This window comes from Coregonus lavaretus (assembly GCF_964263955.1).
Source record: "Coregonus lavaretus genome assembly, chromosome: 4".
NCBI lineage: Eukaryota > Metazoa > Chordata > Actinopteri > Salmoniformes > Salmonidae > Coregonus > Coregonus lavaretus.
This window is the reverse complement of record NC_139991.1, coordinates 66,351,096-66,371,416: the sequence shown is the minus strand read 5'-3', so window position 1 is coordinate 66,371,416 and position 20,321 is coordinate 66,351,096. Positions and strand designations below refer to the sequence as shown.

Below are 20,321 nucleotides of genomic sequence, written 5' to 3'. Positions count from 1 at the left end.
CCAAAGGAAACTTATAGGTGACATAATCAATACATAAGACGAAACAGGTGCACCAACAAGACAAAACCAAACAAACATAGAGAACATCAAGCGGTAGCAACTAGTACTCCGGGGACGACAAACGCCGAAGCCTGCCCGAACAAGGAGGAGGAGCAGTCTCGGCGGAATTCGTGACACCCCCCTTGGCATTTTTCCTATTTTGTTGCCTTACAACCTGGAATTTAAATGGATTTTTGGGGGGTTTGTATCATTTGATTTGTTTGTAGTTGTGTGTTGTTGTACGCCTGTCCGTTGAGGTTTTGGAATTTGCATTCTTGTTATTAAGTGTATTGACGCACTGTTTGCGCATCACTTATGTTTAGTGTTTTACGCACTGTTTTGCGTATCGCTCGCCTCCGTCTTTTGAGGCCCTTTATTTTGTATTGTCATTTGCTGACAAGTAAAGTCTGTTTGGACTAAGCTTCTGTGTCCTGCGCCTGACTCCAACACCACATCCACCTCAAAACACTGACAGTAATTGGTTGCACCAGGACTTATTTAGGGGCTTCATAGCAAAGGGGGTGAATACATATGCACGCACCACTTTTCCGTTATTTATTATTTATAATTTTATGAAATAAGTTATTTTTTTCATTTCACTTCACCAATTTGGACTATTTGGTGTATGTCCATTACATGAAATCCAAATAAAAATCAATTTAAATTACAGGTTGTAATGCAACAAAATAGGTAAAACGCCAAGGGGGATTAATACTTTTGCAAGGCACTGAAAATTCACAGAAAATTACTCTGTGATCTGATTGGTTGTTTTTCCCCTCTTTTGCAAGGCACTGTAGATCCTTACAGTAAGTGGTACAGATACAGCTTCCAGCAATTTCTGACATGACAGCGCTATGAATAACTAATCCATTATGAGGAAGACTACAAACAAAATGTTTTCAAATTTCATAAATATTTATTACATATCAATTAACAGAATTTACTACTTTCACAGCAGTGGTCTACAGCACTTGTTCAAATAACTGAAATAATTTTTCAAATAATAATAATAATAATAATAATAATAGAATAAAGTTTCATTTGAGGCCACATTTGAAACACAAACATCTACAAGTGGTACTTCGCATTAAAAACGATGGCGATACAATATTTTTAAGACACTTGGTGTTATTTTTATTATTTTTTCTTTTGTTTTGATATCACAGAGAGGTTGAGCAACAGTCTAAACAGTAAATATTGATTTAGATACAAAAACCACTGCGAAAACGTCAAGGAGTTGGGGAGGTGTGAACTTAACAGGGCTGACGGAAACAAACGTCAAGGAGTTGGGGCGGTGTGAACTTAACAGGGCTGACGGAAACAAACGTCAAGGAGTTGGGGCGGTGTGAACTTAACAGGGCTGACGGAAACAAACGTCAAGGAGTCGGGGCGGTGTGAACTTAACAGGGCTGACGGAAACAAACGTCAAGGAGTTGGGGCGGTGTGAACTTAACAGGGCTGACGGAAACAAAGGAGAGAGAAACAGGGAGAACGATCAAAGTGATAGAAGCTGTTTTACAAACCTTCAAACCACCAGACATCCCAACCCCATTCACCTACACTCATGCTAAGAACCAGCGTAATAAATAACAAGTAAAATTCCATTGTAAAAATAGTCCCCCTCTTTTTTCCCTCTGGTTTTGCGTAATAATGTTGAAAGAGACCATATTGAGACAGGAAAGTACAGAGAGAAACAGAAGAGAAGGGTTTGACAGAGAGAAAGAGAGAGAGAGAGAGAGAGAAGGGGGCTCATGCAAGATCAGAAGAGGGGGGCCATGTCGCAAGCCGACCACACATGGGCGCGCACATAGCTAAACGGATGCACAGATGCTTAAGCCAAGAACTCTCCCTAATACTCCTCTTAGGTCATGTACTGTATGTAGGTTTCGCAGCAATATCACCTTGACCTATATAGTAGTAACAACAGAGCCAAAGTCTCTCCCTAACACTGCTCTCAGCATGATGCAGTTTAAGACACTGAGAACACAATTTCATCCTGTACGTCATGGGAGGGGTCTGAACCCTGGTTTTCCACAGGAGAAACCAACCTCCTAATCATTAGCCCAGTAGGAAATTCCCACTTGTGTTAAGGATGAAACTGATTTTGAAGTCTCAGGCAGGGCTACCTCATCAGGAGCCCGTGAGCCCAACTCAGGTCCGCTACATACTGATGAAACACTACATTTCCCATGATGCCCCGGTATTGAGTCATGTTTGACCCCTGACCCGCGTACTGTAAGGCTGATATCACTCTACTCATTGGGATTGGTTACTTATCTCTCTTATCTAGTAGCAGAGGGGGTTAAGTGTTATGGCTTCCCCTGTGCTGTTTCAGTCCACTCTCTCTACACACATCACAACTCCTGTGTTCAGTAATGTCCCATTGCACTTGGTGAGTTATGCCTTGCTCCTAGTGAAGAGTTGGAGAGGAGAGGGAATTCCGTCTTCCAAATAATTCCTATAGGGACTCTGAGTTGGCCTACAGTACCTACCATTTACCATCTAACCCTAACCCTCCTACCATCTAACCCTAACCCATCTACCATCTAACCCAACTACCATCTGACCCTAACCCATCTACCATCTAACCCTAACCCTCCTACCATCTAACCCATCTACCATCTAACCCTAACCCTCCTACCATCTAACCCTAACCCATCAACCATCTAACCATAACCCTCCTACCATCTGACCCTAACCCATCAACCATCTAACCCTAACCCTCCTACCATCTGACCCTAACCCATCTACCATCTAACCCTGACCCTTCTACCATCTAACCTTAACCCATCTACCATCTAACCCATTTACCATCAAACCCATCTACCATCTAACCATTGCCCATCTAACCCTCCTACCATCTAACCCTAACCCATCTACCGTCTAACCCTAATTCTCCTACCATCTAACCCTAACCCATCTACCATCTAACTCTAACCTTCCTACCATGTAACCCTAACCCTCCTAGCATCTAACCCTAACCTTCTACCAACTAACCCTAACCCTCCTACCATCTAACCCTAACCCATCAACCATCTAACCATAACCCATCTAACCCTCCTACCATCTAACCCTAACCCACTGAGGCTAGGAAACACTGTCACCACCGATAAGTCGAGAATTTCAATTAGCATTTTGCTACGGCTGGCCATGCTTTCCACCTGGCTACCCCTACCCCGGCCACCAGCTCTATATCCATCCTGCCCTGCCTTTCGAAAGTATTTGAAAGCCAAGTTAACAAACAGATCACCGTCCATTTCGAATCCCACCGTACCTTCTCCGCTATGCAATCTGGTTTCCGAGCTGGTCATGGGTGCACCTCAGCCACAATAAGGGCCTAAACGATATTATAACCGCGATCGATAAAAGACAGTACTGTGCAGCCGTCTTCATCGACCTGGCCAAGGCTTTCGACTCTGTCAATCACCGCATTCTTATTGGCAGACTAAATAGCCTTGGATTCTCAAATGACTGCCTCGCCTGGTTCACCAACTACTTCTCAGATAGAGTTCAATGTGTCAAATCAGAGGGCCTGTTGTCTGGACCTCAGGCAGTCTCTATGGGGGTGCCACAGGGTTCAATTCTCGGGCTGACTCTATTCTCTGTGTATATCAGTGATGTCGCTCTTGCTGCTGGTGATTCTCAGATCCACCTCTACGCAGACGACACCATTTTGTATACATCTGGCCCTTCATTGGACACTGTGTTAACAAACCTCCAAACAAGCTTCAATGCCATACAACACTCCTTCCATAGCCTCCAACTGCTCTTAAACGCTAGTAAAACTAAATGCATGCTCTTCAATCGAACACTGCTTGCACCCGCCTGCCCGACTAGAATCACTACTCTCGGCGGGTCTGACTTAGAATATGTGGACAACTACAAATACCTAGGTGTCTGGTTAGACCGTAAACTCTCCTTCCAGACTCACATTAAGCATCTCCAATCCAAAGTTAAATCTAGAATCAGCTTCCTATTTCGCAACAAAGCCTCCTTTACTCATGCTGCCAAACATGCCCTCATAAAACGGACTATCCTACCGATCCTTGACTTCGGCGATGTCATTTACAAAATAGCTTCCAACACTCTACTCAGCAAATTGGATGTAGTCTATCACAGTGCCATCCGTTTTGTCACCAAAGCCCCATATACTACCCACCACTGTGACCTGTACGCTCTTGTTGGCTGGTCCTCACTACATATTCGTCGCCAAACCCACTGGCTCCAGGTCATCTATAAATCACAGCTAGGCAAATCCCCGCCTTATCTTAGATCATTGGTCACCATAGCAACACCCACCCGTAGTATGCGCTCCAGCAGGTATATCTCACTGGTCATCCCCAAAGCCAACACCTCCTTTGGCCGCCATTCCTTCCAGTTCTCTGCTGCTAATGACTGGAACGAACTGCAAAAATCTCTGAAGCTGGAGACACTTATCTCCCTCACTAACTTTAAGCATCAGTTGTCAGAGCAGCTTACCGATTACTGCACCTGTACACAGCCCATCTATAATTAGCACACCCAACTACCTCATCCCCATATTGTTATTTATTTTGCTAATTTGCACCCCAGTATCTCTATTTGCACATCTTCTTCTGCACATCTATCACTCCAGTGTTAATACTAAATTGTAATTATTTTGCACTATGGCCTATTTATTGCCTTACCTCCATAACTTACTACATTTGCACACACTGTATATAGATTTTCTATTGTGTTATTGACTGTACGTTTTGTTTATTCCATATGTAACTCTGTGTTGTTGTTGTTTTTATCGCACTGCTTTGCCTTATCTTCGCCAGGTCGCAGTTGTAAATGAGAACTTGTTCTCAACTGGCTTACCTGGTTAAATAAAGGTGAAAAAATAAAAAATACATAAAAATAACATCTAACCCTAACACCATCTGACCCTAACCCATCTACCCCTAACCCTCCTACCATCTAACCTTAACCCATCTACCATCTAACCATAACCCTCCTACCATCTAACCCTAACCTTCCTACCATCTAGCCCTAACCCTCCTACCATCTAACCCTAACCCTCCTACCATCTAACCTTAACCCATCTACCATCTAACCCTAACCCTCCTACCATCTAACCTTAACCCATCTACTATTGAACCCTAACCCATCTACCATTTAACCCTAACCCATCTACCATCTGTCTGGACTCTCGGCCACTATGTCTGTGTCCTAAATGGCACCATATTCCCTATATAATGCACTACTTTTGATCAGCGCTCTATGGGCCCTCGTTAAAAGTTGGGATGCAACCTATGACCGACTACATTACCTCATGCCATCACTCCTAAAAGGAAGTAGTTGGCCACTTGATAAATTCTCCAACCCGACTACCAAGAGAATCACTGTTGGCTGAGTCTACACGCCACTATACAGTAGGCAAGCTGATAGAGGTCCCATGTAGACAGTCGAGGCCAATAGCAGCCTAACACCAGACAGACCATGCCCACCTGGCACAGACGTCAATTCAACCATGTTGGTTAAATGTAATTTCATTGAAATGACGTGGAAACAATGTTGATTCAACCAGTGTTTGCCCTGCTGTTTGTGTCGGATACCGCCGTCAGCCCACTAGAAAGCGGATGAGCTAACTGGCCAATTGGCCGCTGACTATGACAATGTTGGGCCACTCATAGGCCACAGTAAGCTTACTGTCAGGGAAGGTTGTAGTCTGTGTATAGGAGACTGTATCCGTTTTCCTTCTGTGAGGACCTCAGGGATAGCCAGAAACAGGCCAGTAGCAAAGGCATGGCATGCAGGTGCTTTTAGAGGCCCTAGAGGGGTGTGTGTGTGTGTGTGACTCTATGATGATTGAACCTAGCTCACAGAGTCACTGTAGGATGTTATTACACAGAGGGATACATTCCTAAACTGTTACTGTCAGAGACCAGCCAATCAGAGGAGAGGTGACTGGTGGCTGATGGGAGTTGTAGTTTTGGTGTAAGATGCAGCGAATTGGCACTTGTGGGAGACTCTGCCTCCAGTCCAGCCCTGTCTACCTGCATACTGTGAGTTGGGAAGGAAATAGAACAAGACTGACAGACATGGAGAGCATAAAACATCTTACACTTACTAAATATGTGAATAAAATGTATATTATAATATATCTATAAAGGCATACATGTCTGTCAGTGTGTATGCATCTTAATGTATAAATAGATGTACACATACATATGCATATATTATACTACAGTTGAAAGTGGAACAGGAAATAATCATATAATATGCAACAAATGGTAAGCCAAAGCAACTTCGCGAGGGCGTTGTTTCCAACACAGATTTTTCTTTGTGCCTTGGTGCGTAGATTTACATTCAATTTTGGTTTATAGATTAAACCTTTCGCCGTATAATGACCTCTGAACTCTGAACTAACCACACCACCTCAAATGACCTACTCGCTTTCTTTGGGTTACTCGCTGTGGTGCAACACACACACACTCCTGTTCTACACACCATGTCTGAGAATGAAGACCCAGACCACAGAGATAAAAACTAAACACAAACAAGAAAAACAAATAAAATGACCAAAGGAGGAGGGAAGAGGGGGGAGGGGGATGAGGAGAGGGAAAGGAGGAGAGAAGAGGGGGATGAGGAGGAAAGGAGGAGGAGAGAAGAGGGGGATGAGGAGGAGGAAAGGAGGAGAGAAGAGGAGGATGAGGAGGAAAGGAGGAGGAGAGAAGAGGAGGATGAGGAGGAGGAAAGGAGGAGGAGAGAAGAGGGGGATGAGGAGGAGGAAAGGAGGAGGAGAGAAGAGGGGGATGAGGAGGAAAGGCGGAGGAGAGAAGAGGGGGATGAGGAGGAAAGGAGGAGGAGAGAAGAGGGGGATGAGGAGGAAAGGAAGAGGAGAGAAGAGGGGTTGAGGAGGAAAGGAGGATGAGAGAAGAGGGGGATGAGGAGGAAAGGAGGATGAGAGAAGAGGTGGATGAAGAGGAAAGGAGGAGGAGAGAAGAGGGGGATGAGGAGGAAAGGAGGAGGAGAGAAGAGGGGGATGAGGAGGAAAGGAGGAGGAGGGCAGAAAATAAGTGCGTGATGGGATTGTCTTCACTTTAGGTCCAGGACGTCTTCTTCGAACGAGGTGGAGAGGGTGAAGGGGCTGGCCAATGGCGGGCTCTCCTCTCTAAGCACCACTTTCTCTGGCTCCGCCTCCGAGCTGGACGAGCAGTGCCATTGGATGTCCGAGTCCGTGTCGGCCGACTCCGAGCCCACTCTGATAGGACACATCAGTTTGAATCACTACATCATAATGTAGTGATTCATAATGTTTTACACTCATATCACATATCACTTGAAGTACCCGTATGAGACTTGAACTTCAAGCCAAATCTTCCATACACAAAAATGAGAAACTTCTAGATACGTGTATGAATATTTGTTATTATTATTATTATTATTTGTACCCCCTTTTTCTCCCCAATTTCGTGATTACGATCTTGTCTCATCGCTGCAACTCCACAATCGGCTCGGGAGAGGAGAAGGTCGAGTCATGCGTCCTCCGAAACATGACCCGCCAAGCTGCGCTTCTTAACACCCGCCCGCTTAACCCGGAAGCCAGCTGCACCAATGTCTCGGAGGAAACACCGTTCAACTGACGACCGAAGTCAGCCTGCAGGCGCCCGGCCCGCCAAATGTATGACTTCTAATCACTGCTGCTATCTAGGTTTCTGAGTTGTTGAAGACAATATAGGTCCTTCACCTGTCACTGCTGGTGGAGGTCAATGCCTTTGTCTCTTCCTCAGTGGTCTTCCTGCTCATCTTCCTGTCAGGCTTACTGCTGTCGGGCTTACTGCTGTCAGGCTTACTGCTGTCAGGCTTACTGCTTTCAGGCTTACTTCTGTCGGGCTTACAGCTGTCGGGCTTACTGCTTTCGGACTTACTGCTGTCAGGCTTCCTGCTGTCGGGCTTACTGCTGTCGGGCTTACTACTCGGCTCCTCTGTCAAGCCTGGGAAGAACACACAGAATAAGATCCTTCAGTAAGGGAACGTCATGGCCACTCAGTAAGAACCGACCGTAACACAACCACTCAGTTAACCACTTAGAAAGGAGGAGCACAAATAGCATTATCATCGCTGTGGTGCTTAGAATGGTTCTAGTGGGTTAGAGCAGGTTAGTATGCTGGGATGGTTCTAATGTGCTGGGACGGTTCTAGTGGGTTAGAGCAGGTTAGTGTGCTGGGATGGTTCTAATGTGCTGGGATGGTTCTAGTGGGTTAGAGCAGGTTAGTGTGCTGGGATGGTTCTAATGTGCTTGGATGGTTCTAGTGGGTTAGAGCAGGTTAGTGTGCTGGGATGGTTCTAATGTGCTGGGATGGTTCTAGTGGGTTAGAGCAGGTTAGTGTGCTGGGATGGTTCTAATGTGCTGGGATGGTTCTAGTGGGTTAGAGCAGGTTAGTATGCTGGGATGGTTCTAGTGGGTTAGAGCAGGTTAGTGTGCTGGGATGGTTCTAGTGGGTTAGAGCGGGTTAGTGTGCTGGGATGGTTCTATGGGTTAGAGCAGGTTAGTATGCTGGGATGGTTCTATGGGTTAGAGCAGGTTAGTATGCTGGGATGGTTCTAATTGGTTAGAGCAGGTTAGTGAGCTTGCAACAGAAGGGTTGAAGGTTTCATTCCCTCATGGGAAACATATAGTAAATATACTGTATGCGTCACTGTCACCTGTAGATGCTTGTCGATGGAAACATAACCTACAAGCTAAATGACTATATGGTCACTGTGATGGGAAAGAGGGGGCGACAAGAGCTAATTAAAACTAATTATATTCTAACTTTCTGAATGCTGTGTCAGGTGTGTGTGTGTGTGTGTGTGCGTGCCTGCGTGTGTGTGTGTGCATCTATGTGTGCGTGCGTGTGTGTGCATCTGTGTGTGTGTGTGTAGTCAGGAGTGTGTATGTACAGTCCAGTCTTGGTTTCTCACTCACCCAGAAGCTCCTTGCGGGTGCGGCTAGCGATTTCTTTGATCTCCATGCGGGACAGGGACAGGGTGTGTGAGGCCCCCTGCAATGGGTGCCCCGCGGGGGCTGTCAGGCCCGTCACCACCTTGTTGACCAGTGGGGACTTGAGGGGCCTCTCAATGCTGCGGCCCACTAGGTTACTCAGTGGGATCTTGAAGATGTGCTTACACTGTGTCTCACCTGGAGGGTGGGGGAAGAGTGGGAGGAAAGGAGAGATACAGAGAGAGTGGGGATGGGTGGAGAAGGAGAGATACAGAGAGAGTGGGGATGGATGGAGAAGGAGAGATACAGAGAAAGGTATTGTAGTGAGAGAGAGTCACATCATTTCAACACCAGGCAACTTCAGGCAATGACGTTATGGGACCTCCTTAGACTGGTTAGTTTACCACACGCACGCACACACACACACACCTACGCACACACGCACACACACTAGAGGAACATGTGTAAGAACACGAACATGAATAACATTATCATGTCATGTTCCATTCAAGCCTCCTCTATCTAAACTGATGAATAACAGGACTCAGTGACAGGAGTGTGCGATCGACTTATGAATTCATCATCGTCGCCATATCAACACTGTGTAATATAATACGACTACTCCGTTACAGCCACTTACAGCTATCCATCAATTATTCAACATTTGGGATCAATAATTAAACGTCTGTTTGAGTGAAATTAATTGGATACTTAACATCTTCGTAACAGCACCACATTCCAGTTCTCTAGCCTGCTGTATTCCTGTCTCTCTAGTCTGCTGTATTCCAGTCTCTCTAGTCTGCTGTATTCTAGTCTCTCTAGTCTGCTGTATTCCAGTCTCTATAGTCTGCTGTATTCCAGTCTCTATAGTCTGCTGTATTCCTGTCTCTATAGCCTGCTGTATTCCTGTCTCTCTAGCCTGCTGTATTCCTGTCTCTCTAGTCTGCTGTATTCCAGTCTCTCTAGTCTGTTGTATTCCAGTCTCTCTAGTCTGCTGTATTCTAGTCTCTATAGTCTGCAGTATTCCAGTCTCTCTACTCTGCTGTATTCCAGTCTCTATAGTCTGCTGTATTCCAGTCTCTATAGTCTGCTGTATTCCAGTCTCTATAGTCTGCAGTATTCCAGTCTCTCTACTCTGCTGTATTCCAGTCTCTATAGTCTGCTGTATTCCAGTCTCTATAGTCTGCTGTATTCCAGTCTCTCTAGTCTGCTGTATTCCAGTCTCTCTAGTCTGCTGTATTCCAGTCTCTATAGTCTGCAGTATTCCAGTCTCTCTACTCTGCTGTATTCCAGTCTCTATAGTCTGCTGTATTCCAGTCTCTATAGTCTGCTGTATTCCAGTCTCTCTAGTCTGCTGTATTCCAGTCTCTATAGTCTGCTGTATTCCAGTCTCTCTAGTCTGCTGTATTCCAGTCTCTATAGTCTGCTGTATTCCAGTCTCTCTAGTCTGCTGTATTCCAGTCTCTCTAGTCTGCTGTATTCCAGTCTCTCTAGTCTGCTGTATTCCAGTCTCTCTAGTCTGCTGTATTCTAGTCTGCTGTATTCCAGTCTCTCTAGTCTGCTGTATTCCAGTCTCTATAGTCTGCTGTATTCCAGTCTCTATAGTCTGCTGTATTCCAGTCTCTCTAGTCTGCTGTATTCCAGTCTCTCTAGTCTGCTGTATTCCAGTCTCTCTAGTCTGCTGTATTCCAGTCTCTCTAGTCTGCTGTATTCCAGTCTCTCTAGTCTGCTGTATTCCAGTCTCTATAGTCTGCTGTATTCCAGTCTCTATAGTCTGCTGTATTCCAGTCTCTATAGTCTGCAGTATTCCAGTCTCTCTACTCTGCTGTATTCCAGTCTCTATAGTCTGCTGTATTCCAGTCTCTATAGTCTGCTGTATTCCAGTCTCTCTAGTCTGCTGTATTCCAGTCTCTCTAGTCTGCTGTATTCCAGTCTCTATAGTCTGCAGTATTCCAGTCTCTCTACTCTGCTGTATTCCATTCTCTATAGTCTGCTGTATTCCAGTCTCTATAGTCTGCTGTATTCCAGTCTCTCTAGTCTGCTGTATTCCAGTCTCTCTAGTCTGCTGTATTCCAGTCTCTATAGTCTGCTGTATTCCAGGATCTCTAGTCTGCTGTATTCCAGTCTCTATAGTCTGCTGTATTCCAGTCTCTCTAGTCTGCTGTATTCCAGTCTCTCTAGTCTGCTGTATTCCAGTCTCTCTAGTCTGCTGTATTCCAGTCTCTCTAGTCTGCTGTATTCTAGTCTGCTGTATTCCAGTCTCTCTAGTCTGCTGTATTCCAGTCTCTATAGTCTGCTGTATTCCAGTCTCTATAGTCTGCTGTATTCCAGTCTCTCTAGTCTGCTGTATTCCAGTCTCTCTAGTCTGCTGTATTCCAGTCTCTCTAGTCTGCTGTATTCCAGTCTCTCTAGTCTGCTGTATTCCAGTCTCTATAGTCTGCTGTATTCCAGTCTCTATAGTCTGCTGTATTCCAGTCTCTATAGTCTGCTGTATTCCAGTCTCTCTAGTCTGCTGTATTCCAGTCTCTATAGTCTGCTGTATTCCAGTCTCTCTAGTCTGCTGTATTCCAGTCTCTCTAGTCTGCTGTATTCTAGTCTGCTGTATTCCAGTCTCTCTAGTCTGCTGTATTCCAGTCTCTCTAGTCTGCTGTATTCCAGTCTCTCTAGTCTGCTGTATTCCAGTCTCTATAGTCTGCTGTATTCCAGTCTCTATAGTCTGCTGTATTCCAGTCTCTCTAGTCTGCTGTATTCCAGTCTCTCTAGTCTTCTGTATTCTAGTCTGCTGTATTCCAGTCTCTCTAGTCTGCTGTATTCCAGTCTCTATAGTCTGCTGTAGTCCAGTCTCTCTAGTCTGCTGTATTCCAGTCTCTCTAGTCTGCTGTATTCCAGTCTCTATAGTTTGCTGTATTCCAGTCTCTCTAGTCTGCTGTATTCCAGTCTCTCTAGTCTGCTGTATTCCAGTCTCTATAGTCTGCTGTATTCCAGTCTCTATAGTCTGCTGTATTCCAGTCTCTCTAGGCGGCTGTATTCCAGTCTCTCTAGTCTGCTGTATTCCAGTCTCTATAGTCTGCTGTATTCCAGTCTCTCTAGTCTGCTGTATTCCAGTCTCTATAGTCTGCTGTATTCCAGTCTCTATAGTCTGCTGTATTCCAGTCTCTATAGTCTGCTGTATTCCAGTCTCTCTAGTCTGCTGTATTCCAGTCTCTCTAGTCTGCTGTATTCCAGTCTCTCTAGTCTGCTGTATTCCAGTCTCTCTAGTCTGCTGTATTCCAGTCTCTCTAGTCTGCTGTATTCTAGTCTGCTGTATTCCAGTCTCTATAGTCTGCTGTATTCTAGTCTGCTGTATTCCAGTCTCTATAGTCTGCTGTATTCCAGTCTCTATAGTCTGCTGTATTCCAGTCTCTATAGTCTGCTGTATTCCAGTCTCTATAGTCTGCTGTATTCCAGTCTCTCTAGTCTGCTGTATTCTAGTCTCTATAGTCTGCTGTATTCCAGTCTCTATAGTCTGCTGTATTCCAGTCTCTCTAGTCTGCTGTATTCCAGTCTCTCTAGTCTGCTGTATGTCAGTCTCTCTAGTCTGCTGTATTCCAGTCTCTCTAGTCTGCTGTATTCTAGTCTGCTGTATTCCAGACTCTATAGTCTGCTGTATTCTAGTCTGCTGTATTCCAGTCTCTATAGTCTGCTGTATTCCAGTCTCTATAGTCTGCTGTATACCAGTCTCTATAGTCTGCTGTATTCCAGTCTCTATAGTCTGCTGTATTCCAGTCTCTATAGTCTGCTGTATTCCAGTCTCTCTAGTCTGCTGTATTCTAGTCTCTCTAGTCTGCTGTATTCCAGTCTCTCAAATCTGCTGTATTCCAGTCTCTCTAGTCTGCTGTATTCCAGTCTCTATAGTCTGCTGTATTCCAGTCTTTATAGTCTGCTGTATTCCAGTCTCTCAAATCTGCTGTATTCCAGTCTCTCTAGTCTGCTGTATTCCAGTCTCTATAGTCTGCTGTATTCCAGTCTTTATAGTCTGCTTTATTCCAGTCTCTCAAATCTGCTGTATTCCAGTCTCTATAGTCTGCTGTATTCCATTCTCTATAGTCTGCTGTATTCCAGTCTCTATAGTCTGCTGTATTCCAGTCTTTATAGTCTGCTTTATTCCAGTCTCTCAAATCTGCTGTATTCCAGTCTCTATAGTCTGCTGTATTCCAGTCTCTATAGTCTGCTGTATTCCAGTCTCTCTAGTCTGCTGTATTCCAGTCTCTCTAGTCTGATATATTCCAGTCTCTCTAGTCTGCTGTATTCCAGTCTCTATAGTCTGCTGTATTCCAGTCTCTATAGTCTGCTGTATTCCAGTCTCTCTAGTCTGCTGTATTCCAGTCTCTCTAGTCTGCTGTATTCCAGTCTCTCTAGTCTGCTGTATTCCAGTCTCTCTAGTCTGCTGTATTCCAGTCTCTCTAGTATGCTGTATTCCAGTCTCTCTAGTCTGCTTTATTCTAGTCTGCTGTATTCCAGTCTCTATAGTCTGCTGTATTCTAGTCTGCTGTATTCCAGTCTCTATAGTCTGCTGTATTCCAGTCTCTATAGTCTGCTGTATTCCAGTCTCTATAGTCTGCTGTATTCCAGTCTCTATAGTCTGCTGTATTCCAGTCTCTATAGTCTGCTGTATTCCAGTCTCTCTAGTCTGCTGTATTCTAGTCTCTATAGTCTGCTGTATTCCAGTCTCTCTAGTCTGCTGTATTCCAGTCTCTCTAGTCTGCTGTATTCCAGTCTCTATAGTCTGCTGTATTCCTGTCTCTCTAGTCTGCTGTATTCCAGTCTCTCTAGTCTACTGTATTCCAGTCTCTCTAGTCTGCTGTATTCCAGTCTCTCTAGTCTGCTGTATTCTAGTCTGCTGTATTTCAGTCTCTCTAGTCTGCTGTATTCCAGTCTCTATAGTCTTCTGTATTCCAGTCTCTCTAGTCTGCTGTATTCCAGTCTCTCTAGTCTGCTGTATTCCAGTCTCTATAGTCTGCTGTATTCTAGTCTGCTGTATTCCAGTCTCTCTAGTCTGCTGTATTCCAGTCTCTCTAGTCTGCTGTATTCCAGTCTCTATAGTCTGCTGTATTCCAGTCTCTCTAGTCTGCTGTATTCCAGTCTCTATAGTCTGCTGTATTCCAGTCTCTATAGTCTGCTGTATTCCAGTCTCTCTAGTCTGCTGTATTCTAGTGTCTCTAGTCTGCTGTATTCCAGTCTCTCTAGTCTGCTTTATTCCAGTTTCTATAGTCTGCTATATTCCAGTCTCTATAGTCTGCTGTATTCCAGTCTCTATAGTCTGCTGTATTCCAGTCTCTCTAGTCTGCTGTATTCCAGTCTCTCTAGTGTGCTGTATTCTAGTACTCTAGCCTGCTGTATTCCAGTCTCTCTAGTCTGCTGTATTCCAGTCTCTATAGTCTGCTGTATTCCAGTCTCTCTAGTCTGCTGTATTCCAGTCTCTATAGTCTGCTGTATTCCAGTCTCTCTAGTCTGTTGTATTTCAGTCTCTATAGTCTGCTGTATTCCAGTCTCTCTAGTCTGCTGTATTCCAGTCTCTCTAGTCTGCTGTATTCCAGTCTCTATAGTCTGCTGTATTCTAGTCTCTATAGTCTGCTGTATTCTAGTCTGCTGTATTCCAGTCTCTATAGTCTGCTGTATTCCAGTCTCTATAGTCTGCTGTATTCCTGTCTCTCTAGTCTGCTGTATTCCAGTCTCTCTAGTCTGCTGTATTCCAGTCTCTATAGTCTGCTGTATTCCAGTCTCTCTAGTCTGCTGTATTCTAGTCTCTATAGTCTGCTGTATTCCAGTCTCTCTAGTCTGCTGTATTCCAGTCTCTATAGTCTGCTGTATTCCAGTCTCTCTAGTCTGCTGTATTCCAGTCTCTATAGTCTGCTGTATTCCTGTCTCTCTAGTCTGCTGTATTCCAGTCTCTCTAGTATACTGTATTCCAGTCTCTCTAGTCTGCTGTATTCCAGTCTCTCTAGTCTGCTGTATTCTAGTCTGCTGTATTCCAGTCTCTATAGTCTGCTGTATTCCAGTCTCTCTAGTCTGCTGTATTCCAGTCTCTATAGGCTGCTGTATTCTAGTCTGCTGTATTCCAGTCTCTCTAGTCTGCTGTATTCCAGTCTCTATAGTCTGCTGTATTCCAGTCTCTATAGTCTGCTGTATTCCTGTCTCTATAGCCTGCTGTATTCCTGTCTCTCTAGCCTGCTGTATTCCTGTCTCTCTAGTCTGCTGTATTCCAGTCTCTCTAGTCTGTTGTATTCCAGTCTCTCTAGTCTGCTGTATTCTAGTCTCTCTAGTCTGCTGTATTCCAGTCTGCTGTATTCCAGTCTCTCTAGTCTGCTGTATTCCAGTCTCTATAGTCTGCTGTATTCCAGTCTCTATAGTCTGCTGTATTCCAGTCTCTATAGTCTGCAGTATTCCAGTCTCTCTACTCTGCTGTATTCCAGTCTCTATAGTCTGCTGTATTCCAGTCTCTATAGTCTGCTGTATTCCAGTCTCTCTAGTCTGCTGTATTCCAGTCTCTCTAGTCTGCTGTATTCCAGTCTCTATAGTCTGCAGTATTCCAGTCTCTCTACTCTGCTGTATTCCAGTCTCTATAGTCTGATGTATTCCAGTCTCTATAGTCTGCTGCATTCCAGTCTCTCTAGTCTGCTGTATTCCAGTCTCTCTAGTCTGCTGTATTCCAGTCTCTATAGTCTGCTGTATTCCAGTCTCTCTAGTCTGCTGTATTCCAGTCTCTATAGTCTGCTGTATTCCAGTCTCTCTAGTCTGCTGTATTCCAGTCTCTCTAGTCTGCTGTATTCCAGTCTCTCTAGTCTGCTGTATTCTAGTCTGCTGTATTCCAGTCTCTCTAGTCTGCTGTATTCCAGTCTCTATAGTCTGCTGTATTCCAGTCTCTATAGTCTGCTGTATTCCAGTCTCTCTAGTCTGCTGTATTCCAGTCTCTCTAGTCTGCTGTATTCCAGTCTCTCTAGTCTGCTGTATTCCAGTCTCTCTAGTCTGATGTATTCCAGTCTCTCTAGTCTGCTGTATTCCAGTCTCTATAGTCTGCTGTATTCCAGTCTCTATAGTCTGCTGTATTCCAGTCTCTATAGTCTGCTGTATTCCAGTCTCTCTAGTCTGCTGTATTCCAGTCTCTATAGTCTGCTGTATTCCAGTCTCTCTAGTCTGCTGTATTCCAGTCTCTCTAGTCTGCTGTATTCTAGTCTGCTGTATTCCAGTCTCTCTAGTCTGCTGTATTCCAGTCTCTCTAGTCTGCTGTATTCCAGTCTCTCTAGTCTGCTGTATTCCAGTCTCTCTAGTCTGCTGTATTCTAGTCTGCTGTATTCCAGTCTCTATAGTCTGCTGTATTCTAGTCTGCTGTATTCCAGTCTCTATAGTCTGCTGTATTCCAGTCTCTATAGTCTGCTGTATTCCAGTCTCTATAGTCTGCTGTATTCCAGTCTCTATTGTCTGCTGTATTCCAGTCTCTATAGTCTGCTGTATTCCAGTCTCTCTAGTCTGCTGTATTCTAGTCTCTATAGTCTGCTGTATTTCAGTCTCTCTAGTCTGCTGTATTCCAGTCTCTCTAGTCTGCTGTATTCCAGACTCTATAGTCTGCTGTATTCTAGTCTGCTGTATTCCAGTCTCTATAGTCTGCTTTATTCCAGTCTCTATAGTCTGCTGTATTCCAGTCTCTATAGTCTGCTGTATTCCAGTCTCTATAGTCTGCTGTATTCCAGTCTCTATAGTCTGCTGTATTCCAGTCTCTCTAGTCTGCTGTATTCTAGTCTCTCTAGTCTGCTGTATTCCAGTCTCTCAAATCTGCTGTATTCCAGTCTCTCTAGTCTGCTGTATTCCAGTCTCTATAGTCTGCTGTATTCCAGTCTTTATAGTCTGCTGTATTCCAGTCTCTCAAATCTGCTGTATTCCAGTCTCTCTAGTCTGCTGTATTCCAGTCTCTATAGTCTGCTGTATTCCAGTCTTTATAGTCTGCTTTATTCCAGTCTCTCAAATCTGCTGTATTCCAGTCTCTATAGTCTGCTGTATTCCAGTCTCTCTAGTCTGCTGTATTCCAGTCTCTATAGTCTGCTGTATTCCAGTCTCTATAGTCTGCTGTATTCCAGTCTCTCTAGTCTGCTGTATTCCAGTCTCTATAGTCTGCTGTATTCCAGTCTCTATAGTCTGCTGTATTCCAGTCTCTCTAGTCTGCTGTATTCTAGTGTCTCTAGTCTGCTGTATTCCAGTCTCTCTAGTCTGCTTTATTCCAGTTTCTATAGTCTGCTATATTCCAGTCTCTATAGTCTGCTGTATTCCAGTCTCTATAGTCTGCTGTATTCCAGTCTCTCTAGTCTGCTGTATTCCAGTCTCTCTAGTGTGCTGTATTCTAGTACTCTAGCCTGCTGTATTCCAGTCTCTCTAGTCTGCTGTATTCCAGTCTCTATAGTCTGCTGTATTCCAGTCTCTCTAGTCTGCTGTATTCCAGTCTCTATAGTCTGCTGTATTCCAGTCTCTCTAGTCTGTTGTATTTCAGTCTCTATAGTCTGCTGTATTCCAGTCTCTCTAGTCTGCTGTATTCCAGTCTCTCTAGTCTGCTGTATTCCAGTCTCTATAGTCTGCTGTATTCTAGTCTGCTGTATTCCAGTCTCTATAGTCTGCTGTATTCCAGTCTCTATAGTCTGCTGTATTCCTGTCTCTCTAGTCTGCTGTATTCCAGTCTCTCTAGTCTGCTGTATTCCAGTCTCTATAGTCTGCTGTATTCCAGTCTCTCTAGTCTGCTGTATTCTAGTCTCTATAGTCTGCTGTATTCCAGTCTCTCTAGTCTGCTGTATTCCAGTCTCTATAGTCTGCTGTATTCCAGTCTCTCTAGTCTGCTGTATTTCAGTCTCTATAGTCTGCTGTATTCCAGTCTCTCTAGTCTGCTGTATTCCAGTCTCTCTAGTCTGCTGTATTCCAGTCTCTATAGTCTGCTGTATTCTAGTCTGCTGTATTCCAGTCTCTATAGTCTGCTGTATTCCAGTCTCTATAGTCTGCTGTATTCCTGTCTCTCTAGTCTGCTGTATTCCAGTCTCTCTAGTCTGCTGTATTCCAGTCTCTATAGTCTGCTGTATTCCAGTCTCTCTAGTCTGCTGTATTCTAGTCTCTATAGTCTGCTGTATTCCAGTCTCTCTAGTCTGCTGTATTCCAGTCTCTATAGTCTGCTGTATTCCAGTCTCTCTAGTCTGCTGTATTCCAGTCTCTATAGTCTGCTGTATTCCTGTCTCTCTAGTCTGCTGTATTCCAGTCTCTCTAGTATACTGTATTCCAGTCTCTCTAGTCTGCTGTATTCCAGTCTCTCTAGTCTGCTGTATTCTAGTCTGCTGTATTCCAGTCTCTATAGTCTGCTGTATTCCAGTCTCTCTAGTCTGCTGTATTCCAGTCTCTATAGGCTGCTGTATTCTAGTCTGCTGTATTCCAGTCTCTCTAGTCTGCTGTATTCCAGTCTCTATAGTCTGCTGTATTCCAGTCTCTATAGTCTGCTGTATTCCTGTCTCTATAGCCTGCTGTATTCCTGTCTCTCTAGCCTGCTGTATTCCTGTCTCTCTAGTCTGCTGTATTCCAGTCTCTCTAGTCTGTTGTATTCCAGTCTCTCTAGTCTGCTGTATTCTAGTCTCTCTAGTCTGCTGTATTCCAGTCTGCTGTATTCCAGTCTCTCTAGTCTGCTGTATTCCAGTCTCTATAGTCTGCTGTATTCCAGTCTCTATAGTCTGCTGTATTCCAGTCTCTATAGTCTGCAGTATTCCAGTCTCTCTACTCTGCTGTATTCCAGTCTCTATAGTCTGCTGTATTCCAGTCTCTATAGTCTGCTGTATTCCAGTCTCTCTAGTCTGCTGTATTCCAGTCTCTCTAGTCTGCTGTATTCCAGTCTCTATAGTCTGCAGTATTCCAGTCTCTCTACTCTGCTGTATTCCAGTCTCTATAGTCTGATGTATTCCAGTCTCTATAGTCTGCTGCATTCCAGTCTCTCTAGTCTGCTGTATTCCAGTCTCTCTAGTCTGCTGTATTCCAGTCTCTATAGTCTGCTGTATTCCAGTCTCTCTAGTCTGCTGTATTCCAGTCTCTATAGTCTGCTGTATTCCAGTCTCTCTAGTCTGCTGTATTCCAGTCTCTCTAGTCTGCTGTATTCCAGTCTCTCTAGTCTGCTGTATTCTAGTCTGCTGTATTCCAGTCTCTCTAGTCTGCTGTATTCCAGTCTCTATAGTCTGCTGTATTCCAGTCTCTATAGTCTGCTGTATTCCAGTCTCTCTAGTCTGCTGTATTCCAGTCTCTCTAGTCTGCTGTATTCCAGTCTCTCTAGTCTGCTGTATTCCAGTCTCTCTAGTCTGATGTATTCCAGTCTCTCTAGTCTGCTGTATTCCAGTCTCTATAGTCTGCTGTATTCCAGTCTCTATAGTCTGCTGTATTCCAGTCTCTATAGTCTGCTGTATTCCAGTCTCTCTAGTCTGCTGTATTCCAGTCTCTATAGTCTGCTGTATTCCAGTCTCTCTAGTCTGCTGTATTCCAGTCTCTCTAGTCTGCTGTATTCTAGTCTGCTGTATTCCAGTCTCTCTAGTCTGCTGTATTCCAGTCTCTCTAGTCTGCTGTATTCCAGTCTCTCTAGTCTGCTGTATTCCAGTCTCTCTAGTCTGCTGTATTCTAGTCTGCTGTATTCCAGTCTCTATAGTCTGCTGTATTCTAGTCTGCTGTATTCCAGTCTCTATAGTCTGCTGTATTCCAGTCTCTATAGTCTGCTGTATTCCAGTCTCTATAGTCTGCTGTATTCCAGTCTCTATTGTCTGCTGTATTCCAGTCTCTATAGTCTGCTGTATTCCAGTCTCTCTAGTCTGCTGTATTCTAGTCTCTATAGTCTGCTGTATTCCAGTCTCTATAGTCTGCTGTATTCCAGTCTCTCTAGTCTGCTGTATTCCAGTCTCTCTAGTCTGCTGTATTTCAGTCTCTCTAGTCTGCTGTATTCCAGTCTCTCTAGTCTGCTGTATTCCAGACTCTATAGTCTGCTGTATTCTAGTCTGCTGTATTCCAGTCTCTATAGTCTGCTTTATTCCAGTCTCTATAGTCTGCTGTATTCCAGTCTCTATAGTCTGCTGTATTCCAGTCTCTATAGTCTGCTGTATTCCAGTCTCTATAGTCTGCTGTATTCCAGTCTCTCTAGTCTGCTGTATTCTAGTCTCTCTAGTCTGCTGTATTCCAGTCTCTCAAATCTGCTGTATTCCAGTCTCTCTAGTCTGCTGTATTCCAGTCTCTATAGTCTGCTGTATTCCAGTCTTTATAGTCTGCTGTATTCCAGTCTCTCAAATCTGCTGTATTCCAG

General features: G+C 44.3%; 1 protein-coding gene across 1 annotated transcript in view; it reads right to left on the bottom strand.

Moving 5' to 3' along the window:
• Positions 1–4,743: 4,743 nt before the first annotated feature.
• Positions 4,744–20,321, bottom strand: part of garnl3 (GTPase activating Rap/RanGAP domain like 3) — a gene marked incomplete at its 5' end in the record, with an annotated part of 174,640 nt that continues 159,062 nt past the window's right edge. Inside the window, 3 exon segments of the mRNA XM_084159340.1 lie at positions 4,744–7,267; positions 7,754–8,000; positions 8,975–9,187. Coding sequence (XP_084015466.1) covers positions 7,102–7,267; positions 7,754–8,000; positions 8,975–9,187 — 626 coding nt within the window. The 3' untranslated portion in view covers positions 4,744–7,101.